At 42.6% G+C, this 18,240-nt stretch overlaps 1 protein-coding gene across 6 annotated transcripts in view; it reads right to left on the reverse strand.

Moving 5' to 3' along the window:
• LTBP1 (latent transforming growth factor beta binding protein 1) overlaps positions 1 to 18,240 on the reverse strand; it is a 432,767-nt gene that overhangs the window by 365,753 nt on the left and 48,774 nt on the right. For 2 of the 6 annotated variants that reach the window (XM_060170098.1, XM_060170096.1), the window contains exon 3: positions 11,429 to 11,726. In XM_060170098.1, the coding sequence (XP_060026081.1) occupies positions 11,429 to 11,726 (298 nt within the window). Of the gene's footprint in view, positions 1 to 11,428; positions 11,727 to 18,240 lie in introns of those variants that run through there. The other 4 variants (XM_060170101.1, XM_060170102.1, XM_060170100.1 and 1 more) reach the window with 3 other exon arrangements.

An 18,240-nucleotide genomic window follows, 5' to 3' on the forward strand; every position in this document is an offset into this window, starting at 1 on the left:
GTCCTGAAAAATGACAGATATTTTTTCCTGGATTAGCAAATTGAGGCTTTCTCTTCTCCACAGTGTTTAAGTAGACCTTCTTTCCACTTACAAGTTCTTGTCTCTGGACCCCCAGGATCAGCTATTTCTGCTAGGTCATCTCTAGTATGATTAACAGATAAATAGGTAAAAACTATACTCAACCTTGAAAACCTCAGTGAAGATATACTAACTGTAGGCATATTTACCACACACGTTATTTAACTCAAATTTTTGTTTCATATTTGTGCATATTTTCTATTATGTGAGGTGTACTTGTCACCTCCCTCACACAGCACTCACATCTTATAGGTTCTTTATCCTAATCCCAGGCAACTCCAGGGCAGAGAACTGCTATAAAAATTTAGTCTTATAATTTAGTCTTCACTTCTCTCAAACATAAACAAATACCTAAGCCAAGGAAAACAAGGAGAGAGGATTTAGTGCAACCCCAGAGGCACCTTGGAAGGATCCACAGGCAGTATCTATGGAATGCCAAACATATCCAAAGGTAAAGAGGAATCTTTACTTTCATCTGCATAACACCCACAGTCAGGCCCTAAAAATCATTCTCATGCTTGGCATCAACATGCAGGCCAGGCTAAAGCTCATGGACTCCACGTGGCAGCCAGACTGTGCTCTGCTCCAATTGCTTATCAGTGGCTTCGTGTGTTTCAATCCCAGTTCTACGGTCCGTTCACAGCAAGTGCTCTGACAACTAACTAATTCAACTTTCAGTGCACAGATTTATTTCATCCTATAAGAATAATCACATGGGAAATACTTTATCAGACGCGACGGCCCCAGTCTAACTGTTGAAGGGAGGGATACTCCTAGCCCTCTCCCCACTCCTCCCCACGCCTGTCCACCCCCCTTCCTCACTGCCCCACCTCCCAAGAGAGTTGCAATCAGAGTCCACAGGCCACTTTGTCTAGTGGGTGGGGCCATTATATGTCAAAAGTGGTGTTGACTTTTCAACCCCTAGTTCCATGAGGCCAAGGGCATGAGGAGAGCCAGCCCCTCCTGGTGCCTGGCCATGTCTGGCCTATTGATCTCTTGGTTTCCCCCCTTCCATCCACCACAAGTGCCTGAGTGTGCTGGTCCCAAGATTTCAGAGAACACTGGGGGCCATTTTTAGACCTTAAATCTACGTGAAGTGTTTAAACCTAACAACTGTAAGAGTCATAAGGGCTGTGTCTGCTCTTCACTGAAGGGGACTGTGCCGACTACTTATCAATACTCTCCCTTCCGATTAGAGCTCACCCGTGAGTAGCAGAGAAGACCGCCAGGACAGGACCAGGTCCCTGGTAAAAGTCTGTGGTAGCCAGAATAACAGCCCCCCCAAAGATGTACACATCCTACTCCCCAGAAGCTCTGACTATGCTAGGTTATGGAGCAAAAGGAAATTAAAGTTGCAGATGGAATTAAAGTTGCTAATCAGCTTACCTTGCGATAGAGAAATTACTTGGACTACTCAAGTGGGTCCAACGTCAGTACAAGTGTCCTTAAAAGTAGAAGAGGGACGCAGAAGAAAGAACCAGAGACTGGCAGTGAGACAGACTCAGCCCGAGATTATCAGCTTTGACAATGGAGAAGGGGCCACGGGACACAGAATGCAGGCAACCTCTAGAAGCTGGAAAGGGCAAGGAAACAGGCTCTCCCCTTGAGCCTTCAGAAGGAAGGCAGCCCTGCCAACATCATCATTTTAGCCCAGTGAGACCCATTTCAGGCTTCGGACCCCAGAATTATGAGAACAAACGTGCACTGTTTGAAGTCACTAAATTTGTGGTCATTTGTTACAGCAGTGATAGGAAACTAATGAGAATGCCATCAAAGTAAGAGGCAGTATACAGAGGTTAACTTCCCAGGCTGCCTACATTTGAATCTTGACCCTACACTTATTAGCTGAGTGCATTTGGGCAAATTTTTTTTTTTTTTTTTTTTTTGCGGTACGCGGGCCTCTCACTGCTGTGGTCTCTCCCGTTGCGGAGCACAGGCTCCGGACGCACAGGCTCAGCGGCCATGGCTCACGGGCCTAGCCGCTCCGCGGCATGTGGGATCTTCCCGGACCGGGGCACGAACCCCTGTCCCCTGCATCGGCAGGCGGACTCTCAACCACTGCGCCACCAGGGAAGCCCCTGAGCAAATTATTTAACCCTGTGCACCTGAATTGCTTCATCATATGAAATGGGGATGATAATAACAATAATGATAAATATCTATCTCACATTCCTTTGAGAGCGTTAAATGAGATAATACTCAAGAAGTAATTAAAACTGTGCCTGGCGCAGAATAAACACTCAGTAAATATTAACTATTATTATCACTATACTGCACCAAACACCATCCTGATTTCTAGCAATTAAATTGGAGAGCAAACTCTCCCAGCACTTACCCTTTTCAATCACAGACTTTGAGTTTCCACATAATTCCTTATATACCTTTGTCCAGAACTTAAACCCAGTCAGATACTGGTTGTATCTCAAAACCACTCTTGGCCAAGACTTCCTTGTGGGACCCAGTAAGGTGCAGACAGCATGGAGTACAAAGCGACCTCCCCGACTCTTCCCCTGTCTCTCCACCCCAACTCCACAGTCCACTCTTCCTGACAAGTCCTGCTCAGGAGGAAAAAGTTCCTTGCTCCCAGCTCCTCAGACACTCTGTCACCCCATCCCTTCTCTCATGTGCCTGTTTCTCTCAAAGAGCCAACAGATACCAACATGATCAAACTTCACACAACGGATTGTGAAGTCCTTCTCAAACCCTGACATTGTTGTAACTAGTTGGGCTTGTTTTTCTGGCGACTTAGATTCACAAAGGTCTTTTTCTGGAATTTGCACATACACCTATGCACACGGCATTCTTCATAAGAGCCAACGACTGGAAAAATTCCAAACACCCATCAAGAGCAGAACAAATGATAGGTCGCAGTACACTCTTATGATGGAATCACCTCTGGAATGTGCATGTGAACTGCAGCCACACATAATTACGTCGATGAATCTCAGACATGACGGTGAGTGAAAATATACACGCCGTATGATTCATTTCTATAGAGTTCAAAACAGACAGAACTGATCTCTGGTGTTAGAAGTCAAGATAGTGGCTCCCTTTAGGGAAAAGATAAAGGGCAAATCTAGGAAAAAGGGGGTTTTGTGGTGCTGGCAACGTTCTACTCGTTGACGTGGATGGCAGTTCCACGTGTGTGCGATAATCGCCAGGCGTGTGCACTTTTGATTTCTCTACTCTTCTGTATATAATTTCAATTTAACTCCTACTTTTCAAAAAAGTTTAGGGGACTTCCCTGGTGGTCCAGTGGTTAAAACTCTGTGCTTCCAATGCAGCGGGTGTGGGTTCAATCCCTGGTCGGGGAACTAAGATCCCACATGCCGTGCGGTGTGCGGCCAAAAAATAAATAAATAAATTGGCTTTTAGAAAGTTAGACTAATAACAAATTGAATTAAAGTCTATTTCTAAAAAAAAAAGTTTAAAAAGCATGCACATAAAACGATAAAATCAGTCATCGGTTCACATGTTTAGTTCCCATAGCATCCATAAAGTGTCATGAGCGCTAAAATCCCCAGATTGAGTTCCTTTTCTTCAACTTTCTACCACTTGGCCTTTTTTTTCCCCCACATCATAAAGTAAGGCTCAAAACCTTCATCTTACAGACCTGTTGGGCAAATACGACAAGGAAGGCAGAGTATTGTGCGAATGTACAGGGCTTTACGAAGGCAAATGGTATTATTCCAAGAGAATAAGGTCCCTCCTGCACTATCAGTATTCAGGAAACAATCCTTGGACAGGGACTTAGGCATTCATACTTTTTTCTCCAGGAAAAACTCAACAAAAATGTATTAAACGTTTATTGTAGCCCTTCTGTGTACCTAGGTAGATAAAACAGATGCTTGTGCAGTAAGCATGATGACAATGGTTAAGTATAGGAAGCACAGAAGAAAAACATGCGGGAGGGCCAGCAGAGTGGGGGGTCAACACTAAGCAAGGGCCCCCCACAGTCTGAGAGATCATTTGGGGAAATCGTCTATTCACGTACTGACCATTTCCTTGGCTACTTTAATAAATTCAGACAAGGTCGCAACCTCAGCTATTAGTGCACAAGAAGCTTGAAACGTCTCCCTAAAATTGCACCTGTTGGTGTAGTTTTATAACGAGTTTTTTTTTTCCTTTAGGAGTAGTGTGAGAGAGTCCAAGTAAAGCGAATGAGCTTATATTTGTTGTTGTTGCTGTTAATCTGGAGGGCAGAATACTTCAAGGAACATTCCACGAAGTCTCCCATCCTTGTACATATCATAGCATATAGTTTTTTTAAGGTTCAAACAACCACAGGGACAGGAAGCTAAGAACTGGAAAGAGATAAAGGACAGTGTAGCACCTTCTTCTCCCTGGCACAGACATCACTCGCCACTGCTTCCTATCAACCGACCCGTGGTAAATGTGAAGTATGCATTCCTCGAGACCTTTGAAAGTGGAACCCATTATCTCAATGTGGATTTTAAGGAGCCCTCCCCTATAGTTAGAAAATATCTGGCGTAGTATAAGCTCACTTGATAAACAGAGAACATATCTGAATTATGCCTGTCTTAAAAGAGACCATTTTCTAACTTGCTTCTTTTCTCTTTACCCCATCCCTGAGGAGACGATGACAGAAAAGACATCAATGACATTAGGTAAGTATAGGCCCCCTCCACTGGTTTGAGACAGGAAAAAACTATTTTTTCCAGAGAAACTAACCACCATCCTTTGAAACATAAAATGATGAAAATAGCCATCACCAGGGAAGAAAAAAGACTGGATACATGTGAGCTCTTGAGATAGATTTGACATCCACATCCTGAGTGAAACCAGACTTCCTTCTCAAGCTCAAAGAGCGGTGACTGGGCACATTGTGTCCTGCAAAAGTGCCTCCTCCTTACACAGTACAGATAACAGCTCCCCATTTGGCAAAGCAGTGGTCATTTGCACCTACATTCTCTAAACAAGCAGAAGACATCAGCAGCTGAAGAATGTCCCTTACGACCTCTGCCTCATGGGCCCATGGTCAGTGCCTGTAACACCCATCATGATTAACAAGGATAAAGACAGACATTTCACACAAGTTGAAACAGCCTCACTGAGCAGCGCTGAGGACTGAAAACAAATTCTTGTGGGAAACTTCAACATACATGTGAAAAATGATACTGACAGGTGCTGAAAAAGCTCTGGAAAACTGAACAGTTTTGATTTTTGCTCCTCTGTGGAGTTCCTGGCCACAACATATAAGCATTAACACCTTTTTACATATAGGACTAAAGACAGACACTGGGGGTGCACCTGTGACCTAACAGCGGCAATTCTTCGCTGAATACGTGGACAGCTATACATGAACAACATCTACAGGATGCAATTATGAAAGTAACCTGAAATGTTAATAGGAACTTTCTAAGGAATGCAGTATTATCAAGGGACATAGAAGTTCAAAGAATGAGAAAAGTGACGACCAAAATTTGTATACAGGAAGATGAGGCATCATTTGGTCTTTTCTTTAGCTCATGGAGGATCCATGATGTGGCCCGGAAAACTGGAAAAAGGAACGCCATAATAATAAACTTCCACGGAAAGCATGAATGGAAGTACCAACTACAGCAATGACTACTGCCAGAATGCCCTGACCAAGGTCCTTCCAAACCAGTACCTGACCAAGTGGCCAGGCATGTACCACTGATACCCACTTGCTTTTAGTCCCTGCTGGGGAACAGAGGATGATCTTGGCTATTCATCTATAAAGCTCTGTCAGAAATCATGCATTCACCAAGTATCAACCACCATCAAAGACCGTGGAGATCCATGATATTACCAAGAAAGATTGGAAGACAGTAGGACAGAAAGACCTCCACGCCCTCCCTTTCGCCCACAGTCCCATGCCTGGGTAGTATCTGATTCTCTTTTTCTTTGCCTCCCACATTTGAGCAGGCGCCAAGATCTTTCATTAACAACACCTCCCGAGTTCATGTCCTTCCTCTAGGTGACCAGCACCACTACCCCCGTTACAGAGCCACCCTCCAATTACCACTAGTTCTAATCCATTTTAGATGCTGCAGCCAGATTAATCTCCCAAGGCAGAAGAAAAATCGTAGCAGCCTTCCTCCTTGAAACTTTCTCTTTTTTGTTACTCTTCATTACAGAAAATTTCAAAAATACATAAAGGTAGAGAGAATTGTGTAAGAACTGTGTGCCTATCATCCAGCTTCAATAATTAGCCCCTCATGGCCAATCTTGTTACCGCCATACCTCAACCCACTGGATAACTGCAATCAAAGCTCAGACATCACACAATGCCATCTGTAAATACTTTAATATTATTCCCGTTCCTTACATAACTACAAGGTCATCAGCACAGCCCCCCAAAATCAACAATCATTCTTTTATATCATCAAATTTCCAAATCAATGTCAGCATTCTCATGGTTCTCCTATCATCATTATCTTTTTTCTTTTATTTACAGTGTGCTTGCATCAGGAGAAACATAATTTAAATATTGTGATTGGTTAATATGTTTCCTAAACCTCTTTTTTTTAACACCTTTATTGGAGTATAATTGCTTTACAATGGTGTGTTAGTTTCTGCTTTATAACAAAGTGAATCAGCTATACAAACACATATATCCACATATCCCCTCCCTCTTGCATCTCCCTCCCACCCTCCCTATCCCACCCCTCTAGGTGGTCACAAAGCACCGAGCTGTTCTCCCTCTGCTATGCGGCTGCTTCCCACTAGCTATTGGTTTTACATTTGGTAGTGTATATATGTCCATGCCACTCTCTCACTTTGTCCCAGCTTACCCTTCCCCCTCCCCGTGTCCTCAGGTCCATTCTCTAGTAGGTCTGCGTCTTTATTCCCGTCCTGCCCCTAGGTTCTTCATGACCTTTCTTTTTTTAGATTCCATATATATGTGTTAGCATACGGTATTTGTTTTTCTCTTTCTGACTTACTTCACTCTGTATGACAGACCCTAAGTCCAACCACCTCACTACAAATAACTCAATTTCGTTTCTTTTTATGGCTGAGTAATAATCCATTGTATCTATGTGCCACATCTTCTTTATCCATTCATCTGTCGATGGACACTTAGGTTGCTTCCATGTCCTGGCTATTGTAAATAGAACTGTAATGAACATTGTGGTTTAAACCTCTTTTAAGCTATAGGTTCCCCCTTCGTTACTTTTTCTATTTTGTCTTGTTGGGTCTTTTTGGCATTGTCTTGTTGAAATCTTAGTCTTTAACTTGGTTTTTAACCAACCTTTAAAAACTTTCATTACCACTAGTCTTCATTTATATCAAGTTCCATTCAAATCATATCTAAATGTGGTCATTTTCAAATATGTTCACAAATTCTTTGATATTTCTCTCTTCAAACAATGCAGCTTATTAACTACAGTCCCTCTGAGAGTGGACTCAACTTAGTGACTCACTTCTAATGAGTAGAATAAGGCAGAGGTAAAGGTGTGTCATTTTCAAGACTCAGAAGGCCCTGTGGCTTGAGGATCACTTGCTCAGGGAGAAGCCAGCAGCCATGTCGTAAGGATGCTCAGGCAGCTCTGCAGAGAGGTCCGTGGGGAAAGGAAGTGAAGCCTTCTGCCAATAGCCATGGCAGTGAGTCATCTTGGCAGTAGGTTCTCTGGCTCCAGTCGAGCCACCCCTGCTGACTGCAACCTCATGAGAGACTCTGAGCCAGAGCTTCCAGCTAAGCACCTCCTGGATTCCTGACCCACAGAGACTGTCAGACAATAAATTTTTATTGTTTTAGGCTGCCAAGTTTGTGGGGACCTATTACACATCAGTAGATAACAAAGCAGTCTTTCTAGTGTCACCTCATTGCTTTTCCTAGAAATGCTCTTCTCCAGTTTTTTGTGGTCAAGTTTAACCATCTTTTCAAGCTCAGAGATAACACTCTCCAGAGCCGTCCCTAGTCCTCCACATCCCCAATGCTCCAAAATCTATCAACAATTGCTCCCTCCTTTGATTTTTCTAGAGAACTTTGTATCTGGTTCTAAGCCAAGCTGTCTAAAACCAATTTGGCCAAAGTAAAACCAATTCGTCCAACCCCCACCTGCCTAAGATGTGTAGTTTTAACATTACAGTTTTACTAAAGTCGCTATTCCTCAAACAGCCCAGGCAGGCTCCCGCTGGGGCCTCTAGCCCCACACTTCTCCATGATTCACACCCTCACCTCCTCCGGGCCTTTGCTTAAATGTCACCTTCTCAGCAGAACCTTCCCTGAAAGCCTATTTAAAACCACCAGGGCCCTCACTCCTTCCCATCCCACGCCCACCCTGCACTCCCTGTCCATTACTGCAGTTTTATTTTCTCCACAGCACTTACCGCAATCTAACATATGTTTTAATTACACCACTCATCAATCGTCTCCCCCCTTCCAGACTGTAGGCTCTAGAAAGGCAGACATTATGTTTAGTTTTCAGTGCTACATCCTGAGCCCCTAGAACAACGCACGGTACGTAGCATGTGCTCAATAAAAACCTGAATAAATGATCAAGACTGCAGCATTACATATGCCACACAACGGATGCAACACTAACTACACATTTTGATATTTTAGGTGCCTTTATGTCTACAAGCATTTTAAGAAGGCTTAATTTCCTCCTTCACTAAACAAAAACCAAACCAAACCTGAAACACCCTAAAGTAGGCAATATTACAAATAGGTAACTTAAGAACTGTTACATTTCTCAAAAGGAGTCAAAATGGTCCTATCATATGTGCCTCCTTGACAGTCTAAATTTCAGGTGATCGTGTCATTACCTAAATTCATCAGTGGGCCAACTGTACCCCTTCCTTTGTACCCCTCTCAAGTGATAGCTCATCTATCGTTTCAAAATCTCCTTAAGAGCAGAACTGGATCTTGTACATCTTAATACTCCCTGCAGTACCCAGATAACAGGGCAACTGACAAAAGTTTATGAGGAAAACATCAGAATTGTTAGCATCTTGGGCCATCTCTTCTCCTCACCCCAAAGCACGCAGTAGGCACGCCCATAAACACATGCCTATAACAATGCGATCGTAAAAACCATTTTCATTCAGCAGATGAGGTCTCTGAAGCAAATTATCTAATGACTTTTATTTTCCCAAAGCCAAGTTGGAGCTGAAACCTTAGCCTCCCCCTTGACTCACAACATTCTTGTCTAAATTACACTGCTGCTACCAAAAAAAGAAAAAAGGGGGAGGGGGGAAAAGGTTGTTCCTTTATCTGACATCTGACATATGGTTCTCACTAACAATCCATATATATACATCATAGAGGGTCAAATTCTAACAGGGGATGGTGATATTCAGGATAAATAATGTCGCTTGTAAATGACTTCACAGCTTATGTAAGTAATAATGCTAGAAAAAAAATAACTGCAATGCACAGTAATCTGACTCTTGATTGCCAAGGCATAGCTCAACACAGAATTGTTCTGTTTTTAAGATCCAGAACAGTGCAGGAAGAGAAATGTCTAGCTATGATATAATCAATGCTTTATATTATTTCAAAGACACATGTTCTGACACAAAAAAACACTACTATCCTTTAGAGAAGGGGTCAGCAAACTACGCTTCAGGGGCCAAAGCTGGCCCACACAGGCTGTTTCTGTATGGCCCATAAGCTAAGCATGATTTTTACATTTTTAAATGGTTGAGAAAAAAAATCAAAAGAATAATATTGCGTGCCATGAAGTTTATATGAAACTCAAATTTCAACATCCATCAATAAAGTTTTATTAGAGCACTCACACTCATTCACTTAAGCATTATCTATGGCTGCTTTTGTGCTAAGGAGGGCAGAATTGAGAAGCTGCAACAGAAACCATATGTCCCACAAAGCTACAAATAGTTACTATCTGGCCCTTTACAGAGAAAGTCTGCCACCCTTTACACTTCAGGGCATGGATGCTGGAGCCTGGCTGCCTCCATTTAAAGCCTAATATGTGTTCTCCTTATTCTGCCTCTATTTAAATCCTAACACTTATTATTCACTTATTAACTGTGGACCCTGAATACATTACTTAAGCACTCTGCACCTCAGTTTCCTCATGTGTAAAATGGGGTTTGTCATGGCACCTACCTGATGGGGTATCACTGTGAGTTATAAATGAACAATCATACAAAGCATGTGAAACAGTACCCAGCATGCAGTAAGCAGTTACTAAGTACTGGCTATAACTACAATTCCTTCTTCTTGAGGGCTGCAGGATGTGTTTTCCAGTTGAAATGGTAGCAAAGTACTTAGATTCCAGCACAGCCTCCCAAATCTCTTTATCATGGTAGAATTGAAGAATGAGGCAAGAAGAAATGAGAGGGAAAAAATGAAAAAAGGAAAGAAGAGGACTGAGGAGGGAACAAGAGAAAGGAAAAAGTTATCAGGACCCCACTCATCAGGGACAGTAGGTGGCCTACTCAAAGGGGAAGTATAAATTAGGATAATTTCATCTGTAGTAACAGATTAAATAACTTCTGTGGGCTGACGGGATACTAATCACCAGGTGGAAGCTATCCCGGGGGGTTGGTGGGGAAAGCATTCAAAATTCCAAGCAAGTGACTTACAGATGAACTGCTGGGTCATTTTTAAGTTGAGAACTTCCTGTATTTTACATTCCTAGACAAATGACAAGTGATAGCTGCAGTAATTCTGCATCTTGTTATCCATGTAGAGTAGCTAATTAAAAGGAAACAATTTGTGTAAGGACGCTGTCCTTACAGAGTTCTCATTTCGTTCAGAATAGCACTTACTTCCTAACGCTAAGAAAAAAAACCATGTTCCCATAAATAAAACACAAGCTCATTCACCAAAAATGGACCTGCATGGCCAACTGGGAGGAAAACATGGTGTTTAATAGAAGATACACTTAACCTGCTACCAAGGTGGAGAAATTCTCTTTCCCAGGACTCACTTTCACTTGAATACCTTCTCTGTGGAAAGATGAGTTCCTACCTTTTCCATGTACCTTTAAAAATCACACTCACTGTTTCTCCTTTTCAATTATGACTTCAAAAACTCTAAAGCACCCCCCACCTCGAAAAAAGAGAACTGTTTAACTCACAACTCCACCATAACCAAACAACTACCTTTATTATTCCCTTCCAACCTTGATCCCCTTAATCCTCACTACTGCTTTGCTTAATGCTTATGGTAAATCTTCTCTGCAGAGGCTAAACACACATATCGAGTATTTTTAAGACACTTGGTGTGTAAACATAACACGTAAAACCTTAAGAAAAGGAAGGAAAGAAGAAAAGGAAAGAAGGACATTACTATCCAAGTGATTTCTGCAAATTGTGCAGGAAAAGAAGAGTGATTTAAAGCAATGCACTTAAGATGCTCCCGAGCTGGAGGCAAGTTCAAAACACTCACTGAGAATGTATCTGCTGGGAGAGTCCCACTGAAGGCTTCGGCTTGAGGGTCAAGGTCATCTGGGCCACAGGACTGACTCTTGGTAGAGTGTCTGCCTTCTTAGATGAAGTGTGCTTTGCTGCTTGCTCAGGAGGGACCCAGGAGGAAGCAGCCACAGGACTCTGCCCTCCAAACACTGGTGACGAGGTGTCCTGGGCAGCTGTTGTCTCACAGGCTTTGCCCTTGGTCCCTGGTTTACACACACAGAGTTGAGGCCGGAGACACATCCCTCCATTCTGACATGGAGGAACACAGCTTGCTGCAGAAAGAAATAGAAGACACACTTTGAAGAAAAGCATTGTAGACCTTACTAATTCTTCCAAAGGCTTACCAGTAGCATCGGGCTATCCCTCAATAAAACAAAATGATGATGATGTTGATGATGATGACGATAATAGATAATATTTATTAACGGCTTCCTATGTGCCAGGCATTATTCTAATAGATATCGACAAATTTAACCCCCCAGCAACTGTTTTAAGTAGATATTTTATTTTGCTCATTTTACTGATGAAGAAAGAGGCACTGGGGTTATATAATTTGCCAAAGGTCACACAATCATTAGTAAATAGAAGAGTTGGGATTTGAATTCAAGTGAACTGGCTCCAAAGTCATCATTCTTAACCGCTTTGCTATGGCTGCCACTCAGAAATGCATCAGAAATACAGGAAAATAAAAGAAAGTACTCTGCCCTTCTTTTTAAGTTGTGTTCTGTGGCTTAAGTTTAAATTTTAGGTATCCAAACAACATTTGGCAAAAAACAAAAGCCCAATTCCAAACCCAAACCCCCAAAAGTGTTACAGCCTTCATCTTGCATAAGCTATCAGAGCTTGGAGTGACTGTTTCAGAAATCTAGTCCAACCTACCTTTTTTTTTTTTTTTTTGAGAGAAAATCCAAGGGCAGAAAGGTTGAGTCAACCTTTATATATATATATATATATATACACACATATATATACACACACACATATATATACGTGTATATATATATATATATACATATATGCATAGATTTTTTTCTTTTTTTAAGCAAGTACATCCCTAATCTTATAACAAAAGGCAACCAAAAAGAAACAACCTCGTTATCTCCTATTAACTAGGATGCATGTACTTTGAATCACCAGACTTGTGGCCAAGCAGTTTTAAAGTTAGCAGGGCTATGGGTCACGGGTAGGGTGAGTGGATTTTATCATAGGCAAGGTCCCCTGGGAGTTTAGATGTTACTGACTTAAATTTTATGAACATCATAGGCCTATGAACATGATTCCTTTCTTTATTTGTCCAAATTAATTTATTTAAATGAACCTTTTGCTATCAGCCCACCTTTGACTTAAACTTTTTGTCCTGAAGCAGATCCCAGTACTAAACCCATAAAATTCAGCACAAGGTTTAGTCTACAAACAATCACAAAATAGATGAGGAATATGAACCAGAGGAGGCTCAGTTACGGAGGAACCAAATGACCAAGACCTAAAATCCCTGAAACCTACTGATTTTCTATAAACAAGAGAAGATACTTTTCCTATCTCCCTACAATTCCTATTAATTACAGCAAATAATGATAACAAACGGCTGTCAAGTGTCAGAATACTAGGCTGACAAATTTTCTAAAAATTCGTAAGGATTCTTGGGAGAAAAAAAATAAAAGGAAAGAAAAATGCAGCCAGCTCCTGAGGTGACCTTGGGGTAAGTTACTTAAGCTTGGCCTCTGCACCTGTACAAGTCCAGGGGCAGGGGGGAGGGCAGTAGCTGCTTGTTCTAAAATGGTCCCTGAGGGCTCTTTCCATATTAGGCTTCTAGAATTCAAAGTCAAAAACTATGCAATTCTAAAGTTCACGATTCTAATTTATCAGCGTTTTCCTGGCCGAGTGATGAACATTAGGTCCCTACTCGGCCACGGTTATTTATGGAATGTCACAGGAATGGAAATGGGTTCCACCCAGAGAGAACAGAAGTGGCCACAAGCGAGGACTGGATGGGGCTTTCAAAGCTGAGACTCTGCCAGAGATCACCACCCCCCCCAGGCACTTTCATGTATACATTCTCTTCATGCTTTCAATTAGAAACATGTTTCAGTTTAACATCTGAGAATGATTTCCACTTCTCCTCCCTCCCAAGGTGTACTGCAAATGTCTACAAATCTACCAGGAAGGCTGCACCGAGCGGCTCACAAAAGCTGGTACCTAGATGGAAGCCAAGCACGGAAATCTTCCCCAAACCACCGAGAATATGCCACAAGGGCCTATCTTGAGGAGGACGTGGATGGGTTAGAAGGATAACAGGGTAGCGATTTTCTTTTAACTCTTCAAATTTTGCACGTCGTAGGGTGAGGGGAGTGGGGAAAGAATAATTAAGGGAAAAAATAACTTTAAACTCACACAGAAAAGAACATAACAGTACGACTATATACAATAACACCCTTTCACACTAAGTCTGAAAAGACAAGGAGAATGATTAGACAATTTCCTCTTCCACCTTCCCCATTGGGCTCCAACAGCAGCCTCCTGGAGCACGCAGACAGGAGGGGCTGGCTTAAACTGGGGGCAGGGACAGATTCCCTAATTGCCAAGACAAGCCCCTCCCCTGACACGAAAAGCAAAACTCACGTTCTGCAACCACATTTTGTCAAGCCCTTTTTCGTGTGATATTTGGACCTTGTGCAATAGCGGTTCCCACGTGTCAACTTCTCAAACTGTGGTGCCTGGACCAGCAGCAGTATCACCTGGAAGCACTTTAGAAATGCACATTCTCGGGCTGCCCCTGGCCTGCTAAATCCCAAACTGGAGCCCAGCAATCTGACCGCCCTCCAGGTGAGTCTGATTCTCACTCAAGTTTGAGAACCACTGACACAGGATTTGGAAATTGGCAGCCTTCCACCAAAGTTTTTTGAGAACTTGCATTTTTATCACTGCAAGTTTGGTATTTTCACACTACAGTGGCTTTTATGTTACTGAATTCTTGCCGTGACAGATGTGTTTGTCTTATGTTGCCCTTCTGTTTTTAATGCAAAAAATTAAGTTTTTCCATGTGACCAAATTCTCAAGATAATTATGGGTCCCTTCCAAAAGTTTATACATTTGTCACCATCTACTTCATGGCCAATGTAAAAATTTGTAGGCATTTATGAGAAAACTGTTATTCTTTTTCTTAACTGAAGTATAGTTGACTTACAGTATTACATTGGTTTCGAGTGTCAGCATAGATATTTAGTATATTTACAGATTACTCCACGAAAAGTTATTATAAGATAAGGACTATAATTCCCTGTGCTATACAATATATCCTTGTTGCTTATCTATTTCATACATACTAGCTTATATCTGTTAAACCCATACCCCTAGTTTGTCCCTCCCCCCTTCCCTCTCCCCTTTGGTAACCACTAGTTTGTTTTCTGTGACTCTGTTTCTGGAGAAAACTGTTATTCTAAACTGAGGTTCTGAACCATGTGGAATATTTTAACTCTTACAGAAGTTCTTTAAAATGTTTTCCACCAGTTGGTTCTGCATTTGCCTGGCCAGCTGTGGTTGAACACAATGAGTAAACACTACAACAAGATCTTATCAGTGGGACTTCCCTGGTGGCACAGTGGTTAAGAATCCACCTGCCAATGCAGGGGACGTGGGTTCAAGCCCTGGTCCAGAAAGATCCCACATGCCGCGGAGCAACAAAGCCCATGTACCACAACTACTGAGCCTGTGCTCTAGAGCCCACGAGCCACAACTACTGAGCCTGCACCTTAAAGCCCACGTACCACAACTACTGAGCCCATGTGCCACAACTACTGAAGCCCACGCGCCTAGAGCCTGTGCTCCACAACAAAAGAAGCCACCACAATGAGAAGCCCACACACTGCAAGGAAGAGTAGCCCCCGCTCGCCGCAACTAGAGAAAGCCTGTGCACAGCAATGAAGACCCAATGAAGCCAAAAAAACAAATTAATTAATTACTAAAAACAAAATTTTTTTTTTTAATTAGAAAAAAGATCTTAGCGGTGGTCTGGGCAGTGGTTCTCAGGTTTTGCAGCACATTAGAATCACCTGGGGAGCTTTTAAAAACTCTCAAAACCCAGGCCTAACTCCAGGCTGATTGAATCGGAATATCTGGGGGAAGGGGCTCATACATCAGTTTTAGTTTTGTTTTTCGGTTTTTTAACTCTCTAGGTGATTGCAATATGCAGCCAAACTTGAGAGCCAGTAGGTGAGGGAACAAAATCCTGCAAGACTTGCTGGCAGACTAATCTTCCCAAAGTGCAGCTCTTTTAATTTTTTTCTCTGTTTTAAAATTTGCAACACATTTTAGCTGCCCTTGAGATACATTCAAGACCCTCTACATCTGGACCCCAACCGCCCCTTTCCACCCTCAGTGCCCCCTGGTCCATCCCTGCAAAAGTTCACCCCTTCTTGCCTCTGCACACCCAGTGCCCTGTCCTGAAACACAGGCCGGCCCCTCAAGCTCTTGCTCATCTGAAAGCTCCTCCTTCTCTGTGAAGTGCTTCCCAAACGCCCACCCCAACCTCCTGCGCCATTTTCATCATTCACTTCACATTTCACATGTACTGTCACATACATTAATCATCTTTTAACAAAGCTCTTTTATTTCCCAACTAGAATATAAGCCGTGAGGTCAGTTATAATTGGCTAACGCAAAACTTTTTGTACCCAAGGACAGGAGCCTGAACCTCATCTTGGTTGACTGACGTCAAAGTACTGCCATTTCTTTTCAAGAATGTTGGGATTGGGCTTCCCTGGTGGCGCAGCGGTTGGGAGTCTGCCTGCCGATGCAGGGGATGCGGGTTCGTGCCCCGGTCTGGGAGGGTCTCACGTGCCGCGGAGCGGCTGGGCCCCGTGGGCCATGGCCGCTGGGCCTGCGTGCTCCGCAATGGGAGAGGCCGCAACGGTGGGAAGCCCACGTACCGCAAAAAAAAAAAAAAAGAATGTTGGGATTTAAGGACATCTATAAAGGGAAGATAATAAGTGGGCTCTTCATCATCGGATGAATGGATAAAGAAGATATTCCATATATACAATGGAATATTACTCAGCCATAAAAAGAAACGAAATTGAGCTATTTGTAATGAGGTGGATAGACCTAGAGTCTGTCATACAGAGTGAAGTAAGTCAGAAAGAGAAAGACAAATACCATATGCTAACACATATATATGGAATCTAAGAAGAAAAAAAAGGTCATAAAGAACCTAGGGGTAAGACAGGAATAAAGACACAGACCTACTGGAGAACGGACTTGAGGATATGGGGAGGGGGAAGGGTAAGCTGTGACAAAGTGAGAGAGAGTCATGGACATATACACACTAACAAACGTAAGGTAGATAGCTAGTGGGGAAGCAGCCACATGGCACAGGGATATCGGCTTGGTGCTTTGTGACCGCCTGGAGGGGTCGGATAGGGAGGGTGAGAGGGAGGGAGACGCAAGAGGGAAGAGATATGGGAACATATGTATATGTATAACTGATTCACTTTGTTATAAAGCAGAAACTACCACACCATTGTAAAGCAATTATACCCCAATAAAGATGTTAAAAAAAAAATAGTAAGTGGGCTCTTAATCCATTACATAATAACAACTACGCCTCTGGATTTGGTTTGCCAGTTGTTCGAACAGTCTCCAATCTTTCAAAGATGTTTTTAGATCAAAATTAATATTTAAATTAATTTGTACTCTGCTCATTTACATGGTCTGCAGTGGCATTTAGCAGTATGCTGTTAAACAGTTTCAGAAGCCCAGATCCAACCTGTTCTAAAAGAACTTTGAAGGATAGGGGCACTCAGAAACAAACTGCTTGTGGATTCACAGAAAAGAACATCACAATGGGATGATAGCCATTACAAGGTACTAAACCTCCAGTACAAAAGCGCATTAAGGGAATTAGCCTAAGACATTCAGGTGCAGTAGGAAAAAAAGCTTCTGAGAGATACTCAGTTTGTGAAAAGGAACCAGAAGTTGGGGGGAGCCCACCATTCATTAAGTAGACAATCCTGTAAGATGACTTCTCCTCGAGATAAGCACAGTGAATTAACCCTCTACCCCGTCCCCCATTCCAAACACAGAACAATCATTTTTAAGATTGTTTTCATGTTAAAGAAACGGATTTCCATGATGGAAACAGGTGGCCATGATGGAATAACTGTTACCAAACAAGGCTTTTTTTCCATAAACAACTAGGAAACTGGATGAAAGATATAAGACAACTGTTGTTAGATACCAGACAACTGGCAAGAGAGGACTGTGAATCCTAAGAGAAGGGCATAAAGAGGGGAGCCCTAGGATCACCCCAACCACCTGCAGGAAGCACTCGGCAGATCACCGTGCAGGGAGGGAGCCCACGCACAGCGTGATGGAGGCTGAGTGGCTGGAATCTGCAGGGCAGAGTCCTAGAGAGGAGAGACCTGCACACACAGATAGCCCAGAGATCTGCAGAGGGCCCCCGACTCTTCACCTGATACTGAGCTGCACAGGCATAGGGTGCAACAAACTACCCAGGACCTGTAAGCTGCAATTTCCCAGTCCTGACCCGCCAGAGTCAGGACATTCAGTACAGACCCCAGAATTAAACTCCCTTTAAGAGTAAAACCTCAATATCAAAATCAGGCAAGAACTGTACACAGAAGAAAACTCTGATATAAATCACAGTTAAGAATATAGATGCACGATTCCTAAATAAAATATTAGTAAATCAAATACAATGGTATTTCCAAAACAGAAAAGCAAGCCAAATTAATTCCAGAAATATAAGGATGGTTTTAAATGTCAGCAAAT

This window comes from Lagenorhynchus albirostris, chromosome 13 (genome assembly GCF_949774975.1).
Source record: "Lagenorhynchus albirostris chromosome 13, mLagAlb1.1, whole genome shotgun sequence".
Lineage (NCBI taxonomy): Eukaryota > Metazoa > Chordata > Mammalia > Artiodactyla > Delphinidae > Lagenorhynchus > Lagenorhynchus albirostris.